This window comes from Anopheles maculipalpis, chromosome 3RL, assembly GCF_943734695.1.
Source record: "Anopheles maculipalpis chromosome 3RL, idAnoMacuDA_375_x, whole genome shotgun sequence".
Classification (NCBI taxonomy): Eukaryota; Metazoa; Arthropoda; class Insecta; order Diptera; family Culicidae; genus Anopheles; species Anopheles maculipalpis.
In genome coordinates, this window is record NC_064872.1 from 53,396,786 (window position 1) to 53,418,692 (window position 21,907).

The 21,907-nt window shown below is 42.9% G+C and overlaps 2 protein-coding genes across 4 annotated transcripts; one reads left to right on the top strand and one right to left on the bottom strand.

The window, feature by feature from the left end:
* The first annotated feature begins 1,352 nt into the window (after positions 1-1,352).
* Positions 1,353-14,850, top strand: LOC126562096 (uncharacterized). 3 transcript variants are annotated; one of them, XM_050218516.1, is made up of 7 exons: positions 1,353-1,874; positions 4,316-4,459; positions 5,211-5,372; positions 7,081-7,257; positions 8,393-8,947; positions 14,304-14,590; positions 14,676-14,850. In XM_050218516.1, exons 1-7 carry the CDS (start codon positions 1,526-1,528, stop codon positions 14,763-14,765), a joined length of 1,764 nt encoding a protein of 587 aa, XP_050074473.1. In that variant the 5' UTR covers positions 1,353-1,525; the 3' UTR covers positions 14,766-14,850. The 3 variants fall into 3 exon arrangements, with proteins under 3 accessions (XP_050074473.1, XP_050074470.1, XP_050074469.1); XM_050218513.1 differs by having other exon boundaries at positions 8,393-8,539; XM_050218512.1 differs by lacking the exon at positions 14,676-14,850 and having other exon boundaries at positions 8,393-9,051; positions 14,304-14,472.
* A 4,405-nt stretch (positions 14,851-19,255) lies between these two features.
* On the bottom strand, positions 19,256-21,312 carry LOC126561828 (heat shock 70 kDa protein cognate 4-like). The gene is made up of 2 exons (XM_050218160.1): positions 21,108-21,312; positions 19,256-20,994 (listed from the first exon to the last, which is right to left on the bottom strand). The coding sequence occupies exons 1-2, from the start codon at positions 21,310-21,312 to the stop codon at positions 19,256-19,258; spliced, it is 1,944 nt and encodes a 647-aa protein (XP_050074117.1).
* Between the last annotated feature and the right edge of the window lie 595 nt (positions 21,313-21,907).

Genomic DNA, 21,907 nt, shown 5'->3' on the forward strand with positions numbered 1-21,907 from the left:
GCAATTTAACGCCCGTTCAAGCTTGTTGAACCCCCGGAGGGCAATGGGTCGTGTGCCTCCTGTTGATGATGTGACCAAACGATACCGTCGTTTGTAGCTTCTCAGCCTCTAGGCCACCGTTCCAAACGGTATGAGACAATGCCGGAAAATGAAGCCGGATGTACGCCGTACCGTACGGTACCGTGCGATGTAGGTCAGCTGGCGGCTAAATTGGGGTAAGGCGTGCGATTGTTGTATCGTGGTGGGCGGGTATGTGTTCTGTGTGGCTCTTCCGCTGCCACTAACTACGTTAGGAAGATGGAGCAAGGAAGGAAATACTTCATTTCGTTTTCCTACTATCTCTGGCTGTATGACCTTAGGCTTGCTTTTTTTTTTGTATCTACGCTAGTGCAGCAAACTACTATTCGCCGGAAGGGTCTTATTTTAGGAGTCCACTGTGAGCGATGTACATGCAGTGGTGTTAAAGGTATCGTGTCGCTACAAGGACTCCCGTAAAGCCGTCGAGTACGGGCTCGACCGTAAAGCAGCGTGAGCAAGGTGGATTATAATTAAGTGTTTAATCTCAAGACCGGTCATGAGCGTGAAGGTGCGTGATTGGTCATAAACTAATGAGTTTGTCTCGCAGTAGAAAATCGTAGGTACCATTTGCATCAAAGAAGAAGCTTATTCTACGGACGGGAGGGAAAATAATGAATCCTAGACGTATTTTTTCGCTACCAAAAGGATTGAAGACCGGGAAGACCGTTGGGTTTCATAGAGACTTTAAATTAATTTCATGTCAACATAATGAGGTTCGAAGATGGTTTTCTGGTGGTCGAATATGTACTTAAATAGGATTTAAATATTCATGGGATGGGAGAAATTGTCATCCAACGCGGAATAGAATCAGCAAGTCTAGTATTAGATGGCCGACATCACGTTAAGTCAAGAAGTAGAGGATGTATATTTCATATCTAGAATAGACATGGATTCTCACATACAAGAACAATATTATCGTATTCTAGAGGATATCTATAAAAGTTGGAATTGTGTTAAAAATTAATGATTTCTGAACTTAAACTTTAAGACTAGTCTGATGGATATTTGCTAGGTTTGGACGAACACTTTAACTAATCGGCTTAAGTGTTTGCGTGAAGAACATTGGTGATCATGGATAAACGTAATGGACATGTGTGTTATAACGTTGAACGATAAAACTAAGTCAATATTCCTTTCCTTCTCGTGACAGACGTCATGAAGAGCGAACCAGAATGTAGCCTTACCCGTCTATTCTTCGGTTTCCTACAGATGTGATTACGAAAAACATGTAAAGAATGCAATTGCAAGTGAGTTCCGCAGTTTGCTTGCGCAAAGTGCACCCTCAACAACACCACCACCACCACCAACACTACCGTCAGTGAAGTGAAACGTCACCGGTTCCCTTGCTACGGTGGAGCCTCGCACCATCAGTCACCGCCTAAGATTGCATGCGTTGTTAAATGAGTCTCCCGTCACGCAATGCCCAAACTGGTGTAATTCATCAAAGATGATAGTGAGTTTCTTCCCCGACAGTGTCTGGGGATGTACAGTGAAGCAGCACCAAAAGCAGAAACACCTCCTGTACCATAAGATCATCTACACCCTCATTAGCGATAAGTACAAAAATCGAATCCTGCGAAAGTCGTCCTTTGCGCTGCTGTATTTGTCGTACGTGTTTATTAAGATGCTTCCGGTGACGCTCGCGATCGAAACGCACACGGGCACCAAATCGCTCACCTCGCTGGCGGTCAAAGCGCGCCCGCTACCCGAGATGGTGGCACCGTCGCTCGACGACGAGGACGACGACTATTTCGACGACTATGTGGATGAGTACGATATAGTGAACAATAAATCGGGTAAGTGAGTCATTGATTCAGAACGAATTTCACTTTTATTAAAAATATTCTTTAAACATTTTAAAGAACTCTACTGCAAATACTGTCTCCAGCTTGAGAGACGAAAGCTGAAAGTCAAAGTCTTTATACATAAATAAAAGCAGATAAGATAAGATTGTAGAGTGTTCTTGAGGAAAAATATGTTTCTTCCTTAGATGTGTTTCTATGTTTATTTATTTGCAATCTGGATTTCTATTTATATGAAATTTAATCTAGTCCGGGTTCAACTTATGTAACAGATAGTAGGAACACTCGAACAAGAGAATCTGATTCATGAGCTTCCCATAGCTTCCATTTCTGGAGCTTGAGGCAGTATGGTTCTTCTCATATGGCTTTATTTTATTTCAAGCCACACGGTTTCAACACGGTTCGGAAGACTTTTTGATGTATTTTTTAAAATGTTTGTTAAACATTTCCCCCCCATCATTGTTTGCCCAATCTCACGTTTCGCTCGACCGATATGCTATTATTAGACAAAGCATGCAAAGCTTGTAACGGTCAGGAGGTAGCAAATCCTTCGTTCTAGACGAGTGTGACTGCCTTCTCGGTACAGTTGAAAGAAATTGCGTTCGTAACAAATCCAATAAGGCTCGAGTACTTGTGATCCTTTATCCGCAAGATGACGAATAAATAATCTAATTTTCGTTTCTTCCGGTTGAATTCACCCGAAGTTGTGCGATATTGTCGTGGAAATGGTGAATATTTGGTTGTACAAATGGTTTGATACATCCGTTTCCGAAGAACGCCCGTTCCCTTCGATATGAAGAACGATTTGTCTAAGAAACTGAGTATTTCGTAAACGTTTTGATACGCTCTTTTCACTATTAATAGTATGAGATTATATTATCTTTGATGTGTGAGCTCTGTAGGAATATGGCTAACTTTTTTCAAAAAAAAAATTCTATTTCGTCTAGCGATTTGTTGAAAGATCTGCTCAAAACTGTGTGTGTGCAATATTTCCTTTCGATCGTATTGCCGCAGTGAAACGAAAATAAATAAATGAAGAGTTTATTGGATTTGTAATTATCTAGTTTTACTTAATTCAGCCCGTGCGGCGTTTCTTTTCAACATATACAATATTACATCAGTCAAACATCGGAAAACCTATGCCCATCGTTAACACACAAGACGACAAGGCGAACACTTACTCTCGCATACGGAGCCGATCGCGTGTAAGTGAGCAAAAGAGCAAACGAGAGCAACTGTGGAGAGCAGTAGAGATGGCAAACTGGTGAGAAAAAAAGCTCTCGTGAGGATTGAACTTTTCATGCTGTCACGCTATTTGAACGCGATGCGATTATAAACTCTCGCCCCAAACCCAGTACGCCATGGGATCCACCGGGGGACCACTGCCACTGCTTTCATGCCTTATCGTGTTTTGATCGTTTTAATGATTGCCTTTTATTGCTGCGTGTTAAAACGCCGAGATCGGCCGCATCGCCGGCGCCGGGTGTTGTTGTGGTTAGTCACTCATTAAGCGAACAAGCACGTTGTCAGCTAAACAGGATGTACATTAGATGAATGTTTAATGCTGTCCGCAATTATGTTAAAGCAGCACCGGTAACAGGACACGCTTATATCGAAGGGGTTGTAATGTGGGAGATAACACGGTACGGCCCGGATTTAGTGCTATCTATGTTGATTCGCGTATTGGACATGCGTGTGAGAACTGTTTTGAAACGAATAAAAATACATCATCATAGGTGATGTTTTGCGGGTGTAAAGTATTTGCTAAATTGTAGAGGAAGATCATTCTTTTTCCAAAAGATTGGTTCCTACGTCTTTATAAAACTTGGCACACGACAACAATCAATTTGGATTGTAAGTATCGCCCCACGCTTGTTTATCTTGTCCACATGCCAGCACCTTCGATAAAGTAATGGGTTTCCGCAAATTGCAAGTGACAACATTAGACGATAATATGGTCCCGCGGTAGCCGGGTTTGGTAATAGTTGACCTAAATATTTGTCACGCTTCTTACATTTTGTAGCAACATTTGGCAACGGTCCAGCGTATCCAGCGAAGCGTTCCAACCGTGTGCCCTACCAAGGAAAGCCACCTGACAAAGATAATAAAAACCTGAATTATGACGTACATTGTAACTATTCTGGCGTTTATTTTTGGTTGTAATCTTTTCCATTTTTGTTTTTGAATCAAAATGCATTATTCATCAGGGAAATTGCGTTACGAGTGTAATCGACTTCAACACGTTGAAGGGCTTCTAGGTTTCGGCAAGTTGTTGAATTTATCGTCCCGGCTGGGTAGGAAAGCAAAGCTCGTATCGCTGCAAAAGTAAATCGCCTTTTCACTCGTCAATCGATCAAATCAACATCAACCGCAAACAATCGCTGGTACGATTAATTGCCATTCTATACTCCTCGTTTTGTTTGGCTTCATTTCAGCGAAGGGAATGTACGTTGGGGCACCGTGCGAGTTTACGTGCCACGCCAAGCTACATCACGTGTACTGTGATCCTACGACTAACACCTGCAGCTGCGAAAAAGATTACGTCGTGCTGATTGGAATACTGAAAGGATGTGCCAAGCGTAAGTTTTCCCACGGCCAGCCAGCCGGCCACTAGCTCACATTTTCGTCCTTATTTCGTCTCCTTGAACTCTCTCCCTCTCACTCTCTCTCTCTCTCTGGCACGAGGTTCCGGGGTCCCGACAGCTAAGACCCGGAAATGCCAATGTTTCCGCTTTCCTGTTCCATTTATTTTCTTTTCACCTTCTGTGCGGAAAACCCTCCGTTTCTTCCCACATGCTTGCACCCTACCTTTGCTCGGACGGTGCTTGCTTGACCACTGCGGTGGGTTGACCGCAGACGAAATGAACGTTTTATGAGCGGGACGGTTTGGCCCAAGGCCAGCAAATTCTCAAATTATCCTCATTGCGAGAACGAAGGGGGGGGGGAGGGGGGAAACACCACACATGATGGAAAACATTCGCCCTAGAACGTTTCAACCTTCCCGTTTTAAGTCGGCAAACATTGCTTCAAATGTCTTCACGTACGAATGTACGTCGAATGCCATTTCAGGCGTATCGTGTTTCGTTTGATTTGCACATTTACAGCTTGCCAACATGCTAACAAAACGTTAAAATAGAAAACCAAACAGGCGAATAATTCGCGCAAAGTTTGTTTGCAGCATACAAAGCAAGCAAACACGAGCGAATGGCATTTGAATCGAATGTTTGACGATTTTAAAATTTCAGTGGAGCGTTTAACATGAAAAATAATGAAGAAAAATAAATCAAATTAAAAAAACTGTTTACATCCTTTTTTCTCCACACACGTTAGCCAAAAAACTTGGGGAACAATGCTTCTACGATCAGACTTGCATCTACAACGATGAGCATGCGCTGTGCGTGCAGATCGTCCACAATGCCATCTGTCAGTGTGCGCCCGGTTTCCACTCCGTTAGCTATTCGAAGCCAACGAAACGTGTCTTCTGCACACAAGGTAAGTGGTAATTGGAGCATCCCGGGTGCGCCCGTGCTGCAGGATGCAGTCCAGCCGCAGTAGTCACTCGTGGTTTGTGTAAGCAAAGTGTCATTAAGTAGCGCGGATACAAAGGCGAGCCGAGAATAATGCTGTCGTGCCGGTACGCTTGACATGCAACGTTACTAAGACCGAGGACGGTTCGTGCTGGTGTGCACGATAATGTCAAGATGTTGATAAATTTCGTTTGGGAGTCGCAACTGCAACGATAAACAGAGTGCTGTCGCATTTTTTCGTTGCAATGTTTCATGTGATTTTGTTTAAAATGTTTAACGGTTTTAAATAGGTGAATAAGACCATTTTATTTTGTAAAAGGCATTTTAAGGGCATTTGAAGTTTATGGGATAGAGAATGAACAATTTACTTGATTTTTCGTGCAAAATATATAAGTTTTAAAAAAAAAGAAGATATCATAGAACCCATCGTAAAATAGACTTTGATACAATTTTGAAAATTTTGTTGGCAAACACAGTCCTTGTACGTGACGTCATTAAATGAGACCCGTGATCTAATTTTTAATTTAAAATATAAAGGTTTTTCGGCTAAAGAGTAATAAACGCCCTTAAGTTGTACGGGATTCTTCTCATGCAAGCTTGTGTGAAAAATCACGGTAGATTGTGACCATTATGCGTAGGACAAAAAAATATTATTCAAATAAATCATTATTAAAATGAGGAAAGTTATTTGAAATTATTGTCAAGTGTCGCAAAAGCTAGCATATGTATAGGACTAATTTATAAAAACATTTCACTAACTCATTTCATCATTTAAACGTGCCTGTTCATACTGTAATTGAAATAATTCTATAGTGAGCCATATTTTTTTATTTAAATGGAAAAATATACGGAAAAAAATATTTAAACATCATTTGAGTAGAAAGTTGATTGAATAACTAAAACTTTATTAAAACTAGTTAGAAAAAGATTTTTTTGGACTTTATAATCCAATAGTTTTAATATTTTCAATATGTCCTACTCAGCCATGTTCACAAATGACTGTGGAGCTTGCATGTGAGTTTGCTGCATGCAACTTGAGGGCCTATATTACTCTTTAGCCCATAAATTAACTGCAACTTGCGAACAGCGACAAGAACGATTTTAAATATTTCATTGCAAAAGTGGAAATAATTTCTCAGATTTTATTTAGTAACGGTTACACGATCCTCTTCAATAGGATTTTTTTGTAAAAATTGTTTCTAACCCCCTGATAGTCCACAATCTATCTTGCTCAACCTGTGCGCCTCGCGGTGTCATTTCCGTTAGATATCCGATGTTTGATTTATGCTAAAAAAGAATTCTTTGCTGCGGCAAACCAGACAACCGGCGATAATAGTTCGATTTACGTCCACCATCTGCCCGTGCCGGTTTATAGACGAACTGAAAACAGTTTCCCCGTACCACAGCAATGACATGAGTTGGCAGAGGTCCAAACGTTGTCTGGGAGTCTTATGGTTACAAAAAAACAAAAAGAATCGTAGAACAATAGTAAAATGACCATAATCCAAGAGTTTAACAGCTGTTACACACATGCAAGAAGGAAATGGGCATACTTACATACACAAACACACACACAAACCACAGTGACAAGCATGGCATTCCATCGTGGCAGCACGGCGTTGCGGCGTCCCGGCATCCGCATCAATCGTTTAACATTTTAATCTACTTCACAGACATGGCCAGCATAACTGCGGATCTTCCGACGCTGTTCGGTGTCACGAGCGGCATTGCCGTGCTGGCGGGGCTCATTTGCATGGTGCTGCATTTATTTAGCAAAACAAAATATCCTCGACCTAGGCATTTCGGTGATGCGAACCTCGCACCGCCGATCCTCTTTTCCAGTGATACAGGTACGGTATGACCCCACCACCTTCCCCCATTTGCGGGGAGGGACAGTTCTGGACCATTTGCTGGAGATATCAGTAGATTCTCTCTCTCTCTTGCTCGGTGTCCCGGTTTTGGCTATTTTTATCATTTGTCCGCGTGTCATAGGCTGTCCGTTTCGCTTTCTTTTCAGTCCGACTGCCCAATTCTCCCCGTTTTCTTTTCCTATTCGTTGACATCCTTCCGTTCCGGCTTTTGCTTACCATGCCAATTCGCAAAGACCTTGGACTGCCACTGGTAACGCTAGTGGCATTTCGTTTTTAGTTCCATTTCCGGAAGGCTGCTTCAGTGTTGCAGGTTCTGGTCCGGTAGTGGTTTGCTTGTTCGATCGTGTTCTAAACAGTGTGGTTGTTTCTTTTTATGACCATTTATCCAACGATTTTTGTGATCGTATGACATTTCAACTACGGGCTCCAACCGAACCGGGTCGACTATCTTTTGTTGGTGTGGTTTTAAAATTTGGGTCTTAAAAATTAAATGAAACAAACAATAAAAACCGATAGGACTAGTTTTGCTGCATGCTGGAACATTAGACGTTTCTTCTTTTGGTTATCGCTTCTTTCGCTAGTTTAAGTAGTTTTGCCAATGGTATCACTAATATTTGGAATTTTTTATAAACCACTATCAATACATGAAGAACGAATGGAGGCGCATGGTAAAGTCGAATTGGGCGATCTTCCACGGGGTTTAGCTTTAACTTGCATTGAAAGGCCATTGATGGCAAGGGAGAGTTTGGCACATTGTATTTCACACACATTAACACAGTTATTTGTACACATAATAGAAAAAGAAAAAGACACATTCCCACCTAACGTATGTCGTACTTCCGTTGCCGTAGCCGTTGCGTACGCTGATTGATATTTTAACGCAATTTAGCTCCATTCTGTTACCGACTCCGTGCTGGCTATCTGTTTCTCTCTATTTATCTCTCTTTCTCTCCATTTCATGCTGACCATGTTTTCCGCTCAAAATACACACTCACACATCACGATGCGATAACACCGGTTTCGGGCGCCCCGGTACGAAACATCCCGTAAATACCCGTTTGCTAAACAATCTTCACCCGCTGCCACGGAATGGGAACGGGCATGCCAAACGCAGGGATACCATTGACAATACAGTCGGCAAGACCGTCATCTCGTTCCAGTCAGCGCTCGAGCGGTTCCATCGGTTCCTATGGCAATCGGCGACCGTCCAGTGCGCCGCTGCACGGCTCCAAAGGGGTCCTGGTCTCGACCTCCCGTACAGGTGCGGCCCGATCTGCCGCCATATTGCTTGTATCATGTCACATATCTGCAATTAGAAATAGTAAATCCACTAGTACCGATTCCCAGCACCCCAGCAGCTATCTGAGCGACGACAATATGACCAAATATCTCGAGCGCCAGCTGGAGCACCAGAAGCAGCTGCTCTACCTGGACATACCGTCGCTCAGAACGCACAATAAGTTGTTTTCCAAGTTTTGCAAAGCCACCGCGCTGATCGGCAGCAACCACACGAACGTGAACGTCGGCAGGGACAATGGGACCGGGGCCGGGCATGCGGCCGGCGGCAGCAGCAGCGCCGGCGGGGGCAGCAACGGCCAGTACCACGCACCGTACCATTACGGTACCTCCACCAACGATGATTCGAGCTTCGACGACGAGGACGGACACGGTACGGCCGACCCGTTCGTCAATCACTGCTACAGCTACGATCTGCACGACAGCATCGAGCTGGGCGCGCTGCCGACACCTGCGAGCGAGGTGGCAAACGTTGCGGTAAAACACATTCACTCCATCCAGGCTCTCTATCTCTATCCTCCTCAAAACAAAACCAAAAACAACACTAAAATCCGCCTACCCAATGACTGTCTCGTACGATAAACCGGACATTCTCCCAGCCCGGACATTCTCCCCTGTATTCCACACTGCTACTATTCGGTTCCCGTCCTACGTCAAATTCCAACTCGGTCCTGCTCCGGTCCGTTTCACCACTGTCCGGAAGTGGACGAACACTCCTTCCCCTAGTGTACATGTATCCGTGTGTTTAGATGTTGCGTTACATTTGAGTTCTTTCCTTTTGGTTTCCTTTGGTTTTTTTCCTCTATACTACTCAGTGTGCGGTATCATTATTGTCCTATCCTTTCCCTACCTGCGCTACTTTCCCCTTATACTCCAGGTTTTCAGTGGTGTGACGTGCAGCCAATTGTAGTTCTGCCTCTATTGAACAGTGCTCTAGCTGGTAGGACCCTGCTGAAAAGCAATCGTAGCTCAATAGAACAGTAATTACAGATACTAGCCGGGTGTTGTACATAGCGTCTATATTCTTGGGCGCTTTTATCCGAACGGTATCATAATGGCCCAGTGGGTTAGTATGTTTACCTAAATGCTGCCGGACCACCACAATCTGTCACTATTTATCAACACGTTAGGAATAAAGGATTTCTACAGGGTTGGAAAGCGTTTTATTGCTTTTTAATTGCTTACGGAAATCCATTATAAAGTGTGTGGAGCGTAGGGCTTTTATACGTTAAATCAACAATGGTATGACCAACTAATCGATTCGTTTGATGATATTAGTGATTGATCAATTAGTTTGTTTGTAAATAGCAATGCAGTACAACATCTGCAGTATAAATAAAGAACAACAAAGAGGCTGTAGGGGCGACCCGGTGGTGTAGGACTGGGGTTCAAATCCCATCCGGACCGTCCCCCCGTAGTGAGGGCTGACTATCCAATTACGTGGTATCGGCAGTCTAGTAAGCCATTTCGATGCCCGGCATGACCTTAGAGGTCGTTAAGCCAAGGAAAAGAAGAAGAATAACTTTGGCTGTCGATGAGAATATAAAAGTTCTATAGTGAAATACATCCCAGAAGCATTCTACAACAATATCTCTTCTCGTGTGGCGCTATGCCAGTTTCATATTTGTTTCACCTCTTTCTAGATCTTGACGATCGCTTTTTCTTGAGAATAAAATGGTTAGATAATGGGTTTGTAAAATCGATCTCTACCGACATCAACGCTCATATTGAGTGATTGTCACAATGTGAGATCCGTCCCAGATATCGCTGTCGAGTTTGTTACAATAATGGATTTTTTTGTCTTAATAACGGTCAGTTCGTATTCCTTAAAATCTAGTCTTAAATCTAGCTTAACAATTCATTAAACTTATATACTATTTTGAGGGTAGTCTTCTCCCTCAATTCAAGTACACCTTATCCCGGATGAGCTAAGGGGCTAAGGGGCGCTATCCCCTGCTAAGGGGATAGCGCCTCTTTGGAGCAGCGAGCCGTGGACACTATCAATTGGCTCCCAAGAAAACCTCCTTTGTTGTGGCTACTCTGTGGTGTTCGCCACACCACATATCGTTGCCAGCCAGAGTCCGAAAGCCACTACAACTTTGTGAAGCTACAGTAGCATCCAACTCACGCATTCCGCCAACAGTTAAATCGCCAGTCACAACTTCACGTCGTCCAAACCTAATTCAATTGGTTCAGTGATCAAATGTTGTCTCTGACGACCCTGACGTCAGCAAAACGCAAGAAGCAAGGACATAACAAACTACAATCCGCGAATAGGACGATAGTGCGTACAATCTACGGGAAGGGGAAGGGATCAAAGGACGATTCCCATCTCTTTGGCGAAGTCAAACAGAATCCGCTCATATTCGCAGTCCTTTTGGTGACAGGATACCGCGCATCGGCACTGCCGGGGATCTTCCTGATGTCCGAATGGCTGCTAAGAGTCCGGGTCTAGACCCGTACTCTTGGCTCGTATGCGCTAGCGCATCGAACTCCACACATGATCAGAGGATGTGGCAAATGTCGTAGTATCCGTTGCTACAGCTACAAAGCTTGGAGTCGGCGCTGCCTATACGTTGAAGATGTGCATTCATCGCATAATGGTTCGACATAAGTCTCGACATCATGCGAATAAACGCACGATCTACCGGGAGCCCGTGAAACCAGGGACGCAGGGAAACCTGTGGTGAGATGGAGTGCTGGAACCTCCCGAGTTCGTCCTCATGCTCTCACATGCTCTGCCAGCGAGCCATGCACAGCTGTTGTTGGGTGTGAAGTAACTCGTGAGAGGAATTCGACCCTTCAAAAATGCTTCCATCGGAGACACCTCGTTTGGCCAAAGAGTCTGCTTTTGCATTGCCGGGGATCTTGCAATGAGCAGGCAACCATATAAGCGATATTCGGAATGCTTTATTGGACAAAGAGCTTAGAATATTCAGTATTTTTTGTATAAAGTAATCAGAGCTCTTTAATGCCTCGACGGATTTCAGTGATTTGACAGCGCTGAGGTTATCAGTAAATATACAATAATGTATATTTCAACTACGTTCTTTTCAGTGGTTAAATGGATGATGTGCCTATAAGATCAAAACGTCAGAAAGACAAAATAAACTTCTTCGTCTTTTGTACTCGATATCTTCTTTTGATTTCCTTTACTCTACCATACCCGTAATTGAAAAGTCAGTCCTGATTGGGATGTGCCTCAATTTTCCAAACATCGTCTCTAATGTAGAAAATTCGTAATATGAACAAAGCTTCAAATGCAGTTTTACAACTTTCCTTTTAAAATAACTAGTTAAAATCAATCAAATCGACCTTCTTATTTTATCGGTACATAATATACCCGCCAGAGGTCCATGGATCGATCTATCTTTCAAATCAGTCAATTTTTATTATAGCTTATTTTAGTACTCAATGAATTAATTGAACAATACAATATTAAGATAAATAGTTTTACACAGCTCGAAAATTAGTCTGAGAAGAATTCTAACATTATTTCGTCTTATTTGAACCTGTGCAATTCTGTTTCATTTCGGACTCTTGTCCGACTATTGCACTACGACTCCATGCAGAGATGCAACAGATACTACCCGCTAATAATAGTGCAATGTATTAGTATAAAATGAATTAAAGCTAATCATATCGATCAATCAATTAATGTACCAACAAGCATTCCAATTGAGGCACACAATTTGTTCACGAAACACGAAACACATGCCATGCGAAACATCGTTTAGTTGCTGATTTCCCACACCTGCCAATACTACAGCAGGTGGCTATTCCGTTTGGTGTGTTGTGTTTTGTTGTGTGACCAATTTGCGGAAGCGAAGTGCAATTGCGTGCTCGGCGTGTCCCTTGGAAAAAAAAACACACACACACAACCAACACACTGGCAAGATTGTGGTACAGCAGGGATTGGAAACGAGTGTAGAGTGAAACGTGCAACCAACAGCACAAAACATGCAACCGCAACAATTGTCAAGGATGTTTCGTTCTGGTCGGCTAAACTTTATGTTTCTTTGCCACGGGAATCCAGCCCTGTAGAGTTTGCTGTTTTCTTTTCCCTCCCCCCTCTTCTTCTTCTTCTTCCTCCTCCTCTTTCTCCTCCTTCTTCTTATGTTGTATCGTTAATGTTGTTGATGTTGTTGTGTTGTGTTCATGTTGCAAAAGACGGTTGTCCTTCACACATTTCTATGTTTTCCATCGCTAGGGTAGTAGTGGACAACTGCCGACTAAACTTCATTTTTGACAATAGGTGTGTACGTTTCTTGAACGTTGTGCATAGTTGTTTTGGTGTGTTTTGGTGGTGTGTGCTCGTAGCTCGTATCGTACTGTGTCCTTTAGTGTTTGATCATTAAACCGTCTGTGTCCGTTTTTGTTCCGTTCCGCAAGGGAAGCGTAAGTTTCTGTTTTTCCTTTTTACCACCTTCAATGGCGAACTAATTTCAGAAGTGTTTCATGCATATAAGCAATATGGCGAAATGATTTACGTAAATACACACAAATACACAAATCTGGTAATGAAACTGACATCTACAAGCTGTTGTCATTGTTTTCTGTTTTCTGTTCTTCTTCTCTCTTCATATGGCTTTATTGGTTTTCCTGACTAGTTCTACAACTCTTTTTATTATGTTAAGCTTCACTTCTTTTCTAGTTTATTATTTTTTTTTATCACCTACTGACTGTTTCTCTTCTTCGTTTTATAAATTTATGTTGTTTTAGCTTTATTTTAATATTTTCTACTTCCACCAGCTACGAAGCATCTGCTAGCTCACGTCTTCATGCTTCCTACGCTGTTTACTAATGTTCATTACCATCTTTACTTCTGCTATTTGCTTATCGACACGACATTACACACCTACAGACACATCTGCTCAAGTTTATTGTGTTACTTTTATGCTTTAGTTTGATTCTATCATGCAATTAACGTGTTTTATTGTATAATTTTCATCTGTTTTGTGCAGCCGAGCTAGCTTGATCGATAAAATATATGTTCATGGATTGTTTTTGTTTCATTTTTAAATCATTTTAGAAATGCATTAAACTGTCTTGCTGGTAAATTATTTACATTAAAGGTTCTTTACCATGCCGTACATGAAATGATTTTTAATTCTTATTAATGAATAAAATCGAAATGATGTTTTAAAAGTATTTTTAGTTTTAATAAGGTTAGAAAGATTTACAGCTAGTTCAATAAATTATTGTTTAATTTTCGATTCTAAAACTTAGTAAACTAGTTTAAGTTTACCATCTGTTTACCAAATCACCCCATACTAATTACAAAGATTGTTCAAATCGTCGATTCTTAAACTGCTACCATCCTACTGACTGCAGCAATAAAATGTCAAGCTAATTGTTGGAAGAGAGCACCCTCTGCGCTGTTGTATTATAATTTCATTTGCACATCCTTTTTGTCACTTCTGTTCGTAATATGGTACCATGCATTGTTTTGTGTAGCACCGCCAGGCTTGTCAGCATTTCACAAGTGCAAAATCTGAACGTACTTTCTCTTCTATTTATCACTATCGATGGTTGCTCACCTGCTCAAACCAATTCGAACGCGTAAAATGCACACGCCATTGGTTCATTGTCACTAAAAGCAAAAAGAAATCAAACCAACAGCAGCGTGTCGGTCACGTGTCGTTCACGTCAGTAATTGTGTAACTATTGTTTTCCCCCCCTTTTTTTTCTCGAATCTTACCCAATTACGCTCGGCACACCGACTGCAGGTTCCCGAAGACCAAGTTTAGCTTCCGTGCACAGTACGAGCTCATCCGTGCGAAGCTACAGTATGCGCCGGTTCGAGCAGGAGATTCAGCAGAAGGAGCTACGGCAGGAGATGAAACGGCATCTGGCCCGGCTCCAGGAGCAGCAGCAGTTACAGAAGATCAAACCGAACATCATCATCGGTGATGTGATATCGTGCCCTATGAACAAACCGATACTGACGACACCCAGCCCGATGACACCGAACTCGGTCGACGACATACTACCGTCGGTGGACGAGACGCAGGAGGTTGTATTTGCCACTAAAAAAACCGGTTTTTTTATTTTTTGGCAAATGGACTAACAACGTGCTCCATTTCTTCCTTGCATTACAGTTCTCGCCAAACCTTAGCCAACGATCGGTTAGCGATAGTACGGGCGGATGCTTTGATGGACCGTGCAGCTCGACGGAATTGTTGAAATAGTTGAAACGAACGTCGAATGGTGATTGTAGGCAAATGTTATATAGACGAACCATTTTATGGAAATTTTTAGACCAATAAGCAAACAAAAACAGTAAACCGAACAAACCTACGACAAATGGCGTACGGCCGGCAAGCGAGTCATCGGTGAGCACAATGATGATATGGTCGCGCGAAACTTCACCACCCATGCCTGCGAAAACAAATTCAGGCGATAGAATTCGCGGAGAAAGGTTGGGCATCATCGGCTGCAGAGCTGCGATCGTGTTAAAATGGATCGAATTATTTCAATTCAGCGTTGTGCACTGGTAAACATTAACGTTCCTTTCTGGTAATTGGTAAAATTTTGTGTATTTAAATTAAGTTAGAGTACCTATTGATTCTATAGAGTATACGCACGGTCATGAAGCATAGAGTGAGTTGCGACAGCAAAGCAATGCCACAATGCCTTATTGATCAGTGCATTTGTTGGCATTTGGTTCTATGCAAGTAATAAGTAAAAATAACCATTTTAGTAACATCCAGGAATGCACTTACGAATGTAAGAAAAGCAGTATATAATTTAACTCCAAGGTTACGTCAGTACCTTTTATGTGATAATTCCCCAATAATTTACTCCGGATCGTAGCAGTACGTATGATCGAGATCGAGCACTCTCCAAACGCACCAATCGTTCCAGAAATGTCGCTGAAACCAGCAGAAAACGGCCTCACCATACGTGTGCGTGGGAAGATTGTTGTATCATTCTTATGACTAATCATTAAAACAAAACCCCCGAATACGCATTAGCCGCGCACCACCACCAGCACCAGCAGCAGCAGCAGCAAAAAGTGCCATCCTTTTGTCTGCCATAGCCGGTATCTCCACCAGCGCATAAGCTCTTTCTCTCTTAACAGGTAACAGGATAGTTTAAACACACACACAGTAACAAAAGTGGTTCAGTGGTTCAAATTGCCCATACTTAACGTTGCAACAGTTATGCAAGTAGCCTTTTTGACCGGACGGTGCAACCGGGTACGGTAATGTTTTTTAACTTCATCTTCTCTATATTCAACCGTTTGAGCGCGTTTTGTAACAACGATTTCGATTTGCATACGAAAGCCCAACTAACTCTAGTTACGATTTAAAAAAAAAACCACTTACTAAGGCAAAGCAACTTTAATTCCAGACGTTTCAATAGTATTTTTATGTAGAAACAGCAGATGCAACAAGACAGTAAAAAAAAAAATTAGTAGCAAAGCAGTTAATATGCCAGCAGATGCGGAGAACAGGCGAATGTGTGAGTGTTTGTATGTGCCCCGAGCGTGCGAGTACGAGTGAAGGTTGTGTACCAGTGTGTACACAACCTCCGGCAGAATGATGGTGGCAAAGACGAATCCTTAAATCAGAAGAAGAAAACAAAACAAAACCCCGATTAAAAAAAAAAGAAACAACCCAGTAACTTAGCACGTTCATGTTGACTTCAATGTTGTATTAATATTAAGCAAGTAATAAACATCAACGGATTATTCGTGCTCAGCCTTAGGCAAACATTATAAATTGATAAGATTCTCAGGATCAGGTTTGTTGGTCGCGAGAAGTGTGTGTGCGAAGTGGACGTGCTATACATATATATATATATATAAATAAACATATACATCTGCTGGCAAACCAAACAGGAAGAGGAGGGAAAAGAATCCGATACGTTAGCGTGAATGAATTGATTAAGAAATTATTCTAAAATACCAACCATTACTTTATACAAGTAGCGTGGTAGCTATTGTAAAGGCGTATTCCGTTGAGGCGGGAGTGTGATGAAATTGAATGTGAAATTGTTGGCCAGTGTGCTATGCTAAGCTATCCTTCCAGTTATTGAGGCGTCCCCAATTGAAGTAAAGCGAGTATGATTCTCCTGTCTGTTTTTATGTCAGGGTTTTCTTCTGATCTATTAGGTGTACTTGGAGTTTTGAGGTTTTTTAAAGAATTTTTTATTCATATTGAGCAAAAAGATTTGATATGAGATAAGATAAGTGATGTTTAGTATTTCTTCAACTTTTAAATTCTTCTTCAAAGAATTTTATTTACTTACCTCTACCCAGATCCTTGAATTATGAATTTTCTTGAACAAATCATTGTATTCCGAAGCTTCTGGAAATTAAGTCGTGTAAAAATGGCGAAAGCCAGTGGCGGATCAAGACATTTAGAGGTCCGACAGAAGGCTGGGATAAGGATTGGAGACATAAAAATTATGAACATAGGTTTCTTCAACAAGGTGGAAGGGCCAGACCATTGATCTTCAATAAGGTTTCTCCGATGAGGCTCGTTTTACAAGATCTCTTGCACGAGGTCTCTGGTGGCATAAATAATCTCGCCACTGAAAAAACCTGGATCTTCTTCAAGGGTCTACAAGGTGTGATCATGTCTTGACCCATTCTGTAACCACTCTCGTGAAATGTTGTGCTCATGAAGGTTATTCTTCTGCTTCTTGGCTTAACTATCTTGTAAGGTCACTAAAAGGCCATCGAATGTCGTACTAGACTTGCCGATACCACGTAGTTGGATAGTCTCCTCACTACGGAGAAACGGTACGGATGAGCTTTGAAACCTGGTGCTGCCGTGTGAAGACCGGCGCAGTTGTCACCGTACCACCAGACAGCCCTTGGCTAATGCTTTTCAAGAAGTTTATCAATCCCACCAAAACTATAGCATAATTATGCCTGAGATGGACACCATTTTTTATGGAGGCCATTTATTTCTTCATGTTTTGACGGGGATCTTCATGATCACTTGCATTTGCAACTCCAGAAAATGCTTTGAATTTGAAAGATGAGCACAACAACGTGTTTTCCGATACAACCAATAATGTGAGGCAGTTAAAGTTGAAACAATTTCTAGTACACCTAATAAATTCAACTGTTTTGTTCTATATATCAATTATACAAAATTTGGAATCTAAACTGTACGTTGTTCTTTTGCAACTAAATTTTCGTTTGTCTATAAATTCAGCTGCGTGTATGTACCATTAAAAGTCGGAAATTCAAAGAATTCAAGCATCAAATTCTAAAAGCGACAGCTTACTGGTAAGCGTGTTATGGCACTGATGCAGAACAATTTATTTGACTAATTTCTGCTAACTTTTAAGAATAAATCATGCTTTTCTTCTGCTATCTTAGCTTCCCACACACTTCTTCCGTATGTACAAAATGTTAAATGTTTAGGCGTTATCAAAATCTTCCCACTTCTTTGTATCCAGCTGTTGCAGCATGTTGATAAATTCTAATAGCGTACATTTTTAATTAGGATTAAAAGAGCAAACAGAAAATGCAGTTATAATATTTATTTTCGTAAAGGGAGAAACGTACTACCGGTTAAGGAATATTACATTAGGTTACAAAAAATGAGAACGCATGCAGTAACATGAAAAGGAAGAAACATTTGATTGTCTTTTATGGTTTGAATTGGTTCTTGAACCAAAAAAAAAAACTATACTCCGCGTAACGAAACAACATAAAAGCGATGGATGAACTGGAGGTGCAAACGAAGAAGCAAATCCTCTTTCTATACAAACAAAAAAGACACGTCAAATGCATTGATATTATAAATTTAATATTGAAAATAGACTGATATATCTATAGATGAGGCGAAGATTGGAATTACCTTATCGAGTGACGAGATGAACTCACAAACACACACACACACACAGTCGAATGGCACAGTTCTTGAAATCTCTAGGTAAGAGAGAACGAATCAAACAAAACACGACCAGGCTTCATATGGTTCACGAGATACTGAGACCGTTTAATAAGCAAGTAACGAGCAGACAAGCTACCAGAACGCTTCTCTTTCCTTAGGCAAAGCCGTGAGGGAAAGCGCATCAATGTTAGCGTCGTTTGTACTTTGAGAAGCAAATAGGAAAACGTGGAAAAATCGAGATCCCACGAAAAGATTAAACCATACGCCGCAGCATCTTTACCGTACGCAAAAAGGAAAACAGCCGAAAACAAAAACAGACGCTACAAGTTGCTGCCAGTTGCTTTTAAATAGCTTGTGCGTAAGCTCCGTTGAAAAAAAAAAGCTTCTGTGTGCGCCCACGTGTCTCTTGACGGATGTGAGAAAGCATTGCTTTGTGTCTTTTTCTTTTGTTTTTTTGGTGCCTCTCGTTTACCCAACACGTACAAAAAAAAGGGAACGTTCTAATCAAACAAACAAGTTGTCGTACGAAAGCAATTCAAACAAGTTGCATAAAGGTCCAGCGGGACTAATTCAAACAATCGCAATGGAGGAACCAAGCAAAAATGTCGTCACAAAATCAAACACCCGTAACAAACTTGAACAAAATAACTCCTCACCAACAGGAAGAAATAGGTGGATGTAGGTGCGCACGAGACAGTAATTTGTTTTCAGGCCTCGGAAACAAAGGAAAAATGGATGAATAAAATGATTTTTGTTTAACAGTTTTCACCTTCTTAACGGTGTATCTCATTTATTATGCTTCAAGTCTCCATCCCGCTTCCTTAGTCCACTTCCTCTATCGTCGGTCCAGCGCCGGAAGTTGGTGGAGCACCACCTGCACCGGGCATGCCACCACCGGGCATACCACCACCCGGCATACCACCCGCTCCCTGGTACAGCTTTTGAATGATGGGATTGCACACCGCCTCGAGCTCCTTCTGCTTGTGCTCGAACTCCTCCTTCTCGGCGGTCTGGTTACCGTCCAGCCAAGCGATAGTGGCATTACACTTGTCCATGATCAACGTTTTGTCCGCGTCCGGGATCTTGTCCTTAATGTTCGCGTCCTCCATCGTCGACTTCATGTTGAAGCAGTACGCCTCGAGCGCGTTCTTGGCGGTAATCTTTTCCCGCTGCTTCTCATCCTCGTTGCGGAACTTTTCCGCCTCGTTCACCATCCGATCGATGTCCTCCTTGCTGAGGCGACCCTTGTCGTTGGTGATGGTGATACGGTTCTCCTTGTTGGTGGACTTTTCGATGGCCGACACGTTCATGATGCCGTTCGCATCGATATCGAACGTTACCTCAATCTGGGGCACGCCACGCGGTGCGGGCGGAATTCCGCTCAGCTCGAACTTGCCCAGCAGATTGTTGTCCTTCGTCATCGCACGCTCACCCTCAAACACCTGGATCAGCACACCGGGCTGGTTGTCCGAGTAGGTGGTAAATGTTTGCGTCTGTTTCGTCGGAATCGTAGTGTTGCGCTTGATCAGCACCGTCATCACACCGCCCGCCGTTTCAATGCCCAGCGAGAGTGGCGTCACGTCCAGCAGCAGCAGATCCTGTACCGCTTCCGACGTATCACCCTGCAGAATGGCGGCCTGGACGGCTGCACCGTACGCAACGGCCTCATCCGGATTGATGGATTTGTTCAGCTCCTTGCCGTTGAAAAAGTCCTGCAGCAGCTTCTGCACCTTGGGAATACGGGTCGAACCACCAACGAGCACAATGTCGTGAATGCTTGCCTTATCCATCTTCGCATCGCGCAGTGCCTTCGATACCGGTTCCATCGTGTCGCGGAACAGATCCGAGTTAAGCTCCTCGAAGCGAGCTCTCGTGATGGAAGTGTAAAAATCGATACCCTCGAACAATGAGTCAATCTCGATGCTGGCTTGGGTCGACGCGGAAAGAGTACGCTTTGCCCGCTCGCACGCCGTACGCAGCCGGCGCAGGGCACGCTTGTTGCTCGTAATGTCCTTCTTGTGCTTGCGCTTGAACTCTTCCACAAAGTGGGACACCATGCGGTTGTCAAAGTCTTCACCACCAAGGTGAGTATCGCCGGCCGTGGACTTGACCTCAAAAATGCCATCCTCAATGGTAAGGATCGAAACGTCGAAAGTGCCACCGCCCAGATCGAAGATCAGCACATTTCGCTCGCCGGATCCCTTCTTGTCCAAACCGTACGCAATGGCCGCCGCCGTCGGTTCGTTGATGATACGCAGCACATTCAATCCGGCGATCGCACCGGCATCCTTCGTTGCCTGACGCTGCGAGTCGTTAAAGTAGGCCGGAACGGTAATGACTGCATTGGCGATGCTTTTGCCCAGGTACGCTTCGGCCGTTTCCTTCATCTTGGTCAGAACCATGGACGAGACTTCCTCCGGGAAGAAAGATTTCTTCTCACCCTTATATTCTACCTGTAGCTTCGGTTTGCCACCGTCACTGATGACTTCAAACGGCCAATGTTTCATGTCGCTCTGTACTGTGGGGTCGTCAAATTTACGACCAATTAAGCGCTTTGCATCTACAAGAAGAGAACGAGAGCGTGTCATGGTGGATTGTTAGAATTTTGCTTTCATTTTCATGCCATGCCAATTTGGTACATTCTGCTCGGGAAATCAGAACCCCGTAACTTACCAAAAATGGTGTTGTTTGGATTCATGGCCACCTGGTTCTTGGCAGCATCGCCAATCAACCGTTCCGAGTCGGTGAATGCCACGTAGGACGGGGTGGTCCGGTTTCCCTGATCATTAGCAATAATGTCCACCTTTCCGTGCTGGAACACACCGACGCACGAGTAGGTCGTGCCAAGATCTATGCCGACAGCTGGTATCTTTGCCATTTCTAGAAGGAAGAGAATCACCGAAGGGACGGTCGACCACGTTAGAAAATTTTCTCCTCGTTCACGCAACACACATGACTCGACTCTGGTGGCGACTATTTTTAGACGCACTGTCTAAAGGTCAGTTTATGTGCTGAAATTATCCAGCTGGTGCATAAAATGTATTTAACGACATCGGTAGAAATTGTCACACCATAAGCTAAGACCACTGCGCACTTGTTTAGTCAATTTCGATGTAAAAACTCAACTTACCTACAACAGTTGCTCTTTGTTTCTGATACTTTTAAAGATAAATTTGTCGGCTTTGCACGTGCTTTTCACACTTCCTGGCGAGCACTAATTGCCTAGCAGTCTTGTCCGTTCCGTGTTCAATAGTCGACTAAACCGGCGGTCGCTTCGTACGTTCGCTTAAAATAGTATTGAGTTGATTATATCACATAAGCGTGCGCGAACTGCCGCTAGTGTGACGGAAATAGTGACGGAATTCACGATCGTCTCTGGCCCCACGCGGTCGAAGAAGAAAAAGAAAACCCCGAACGGATTTCATTGCTCGTCTCAAAAGGATTCTAGAATGATCGTCATCAAACCGATGTTG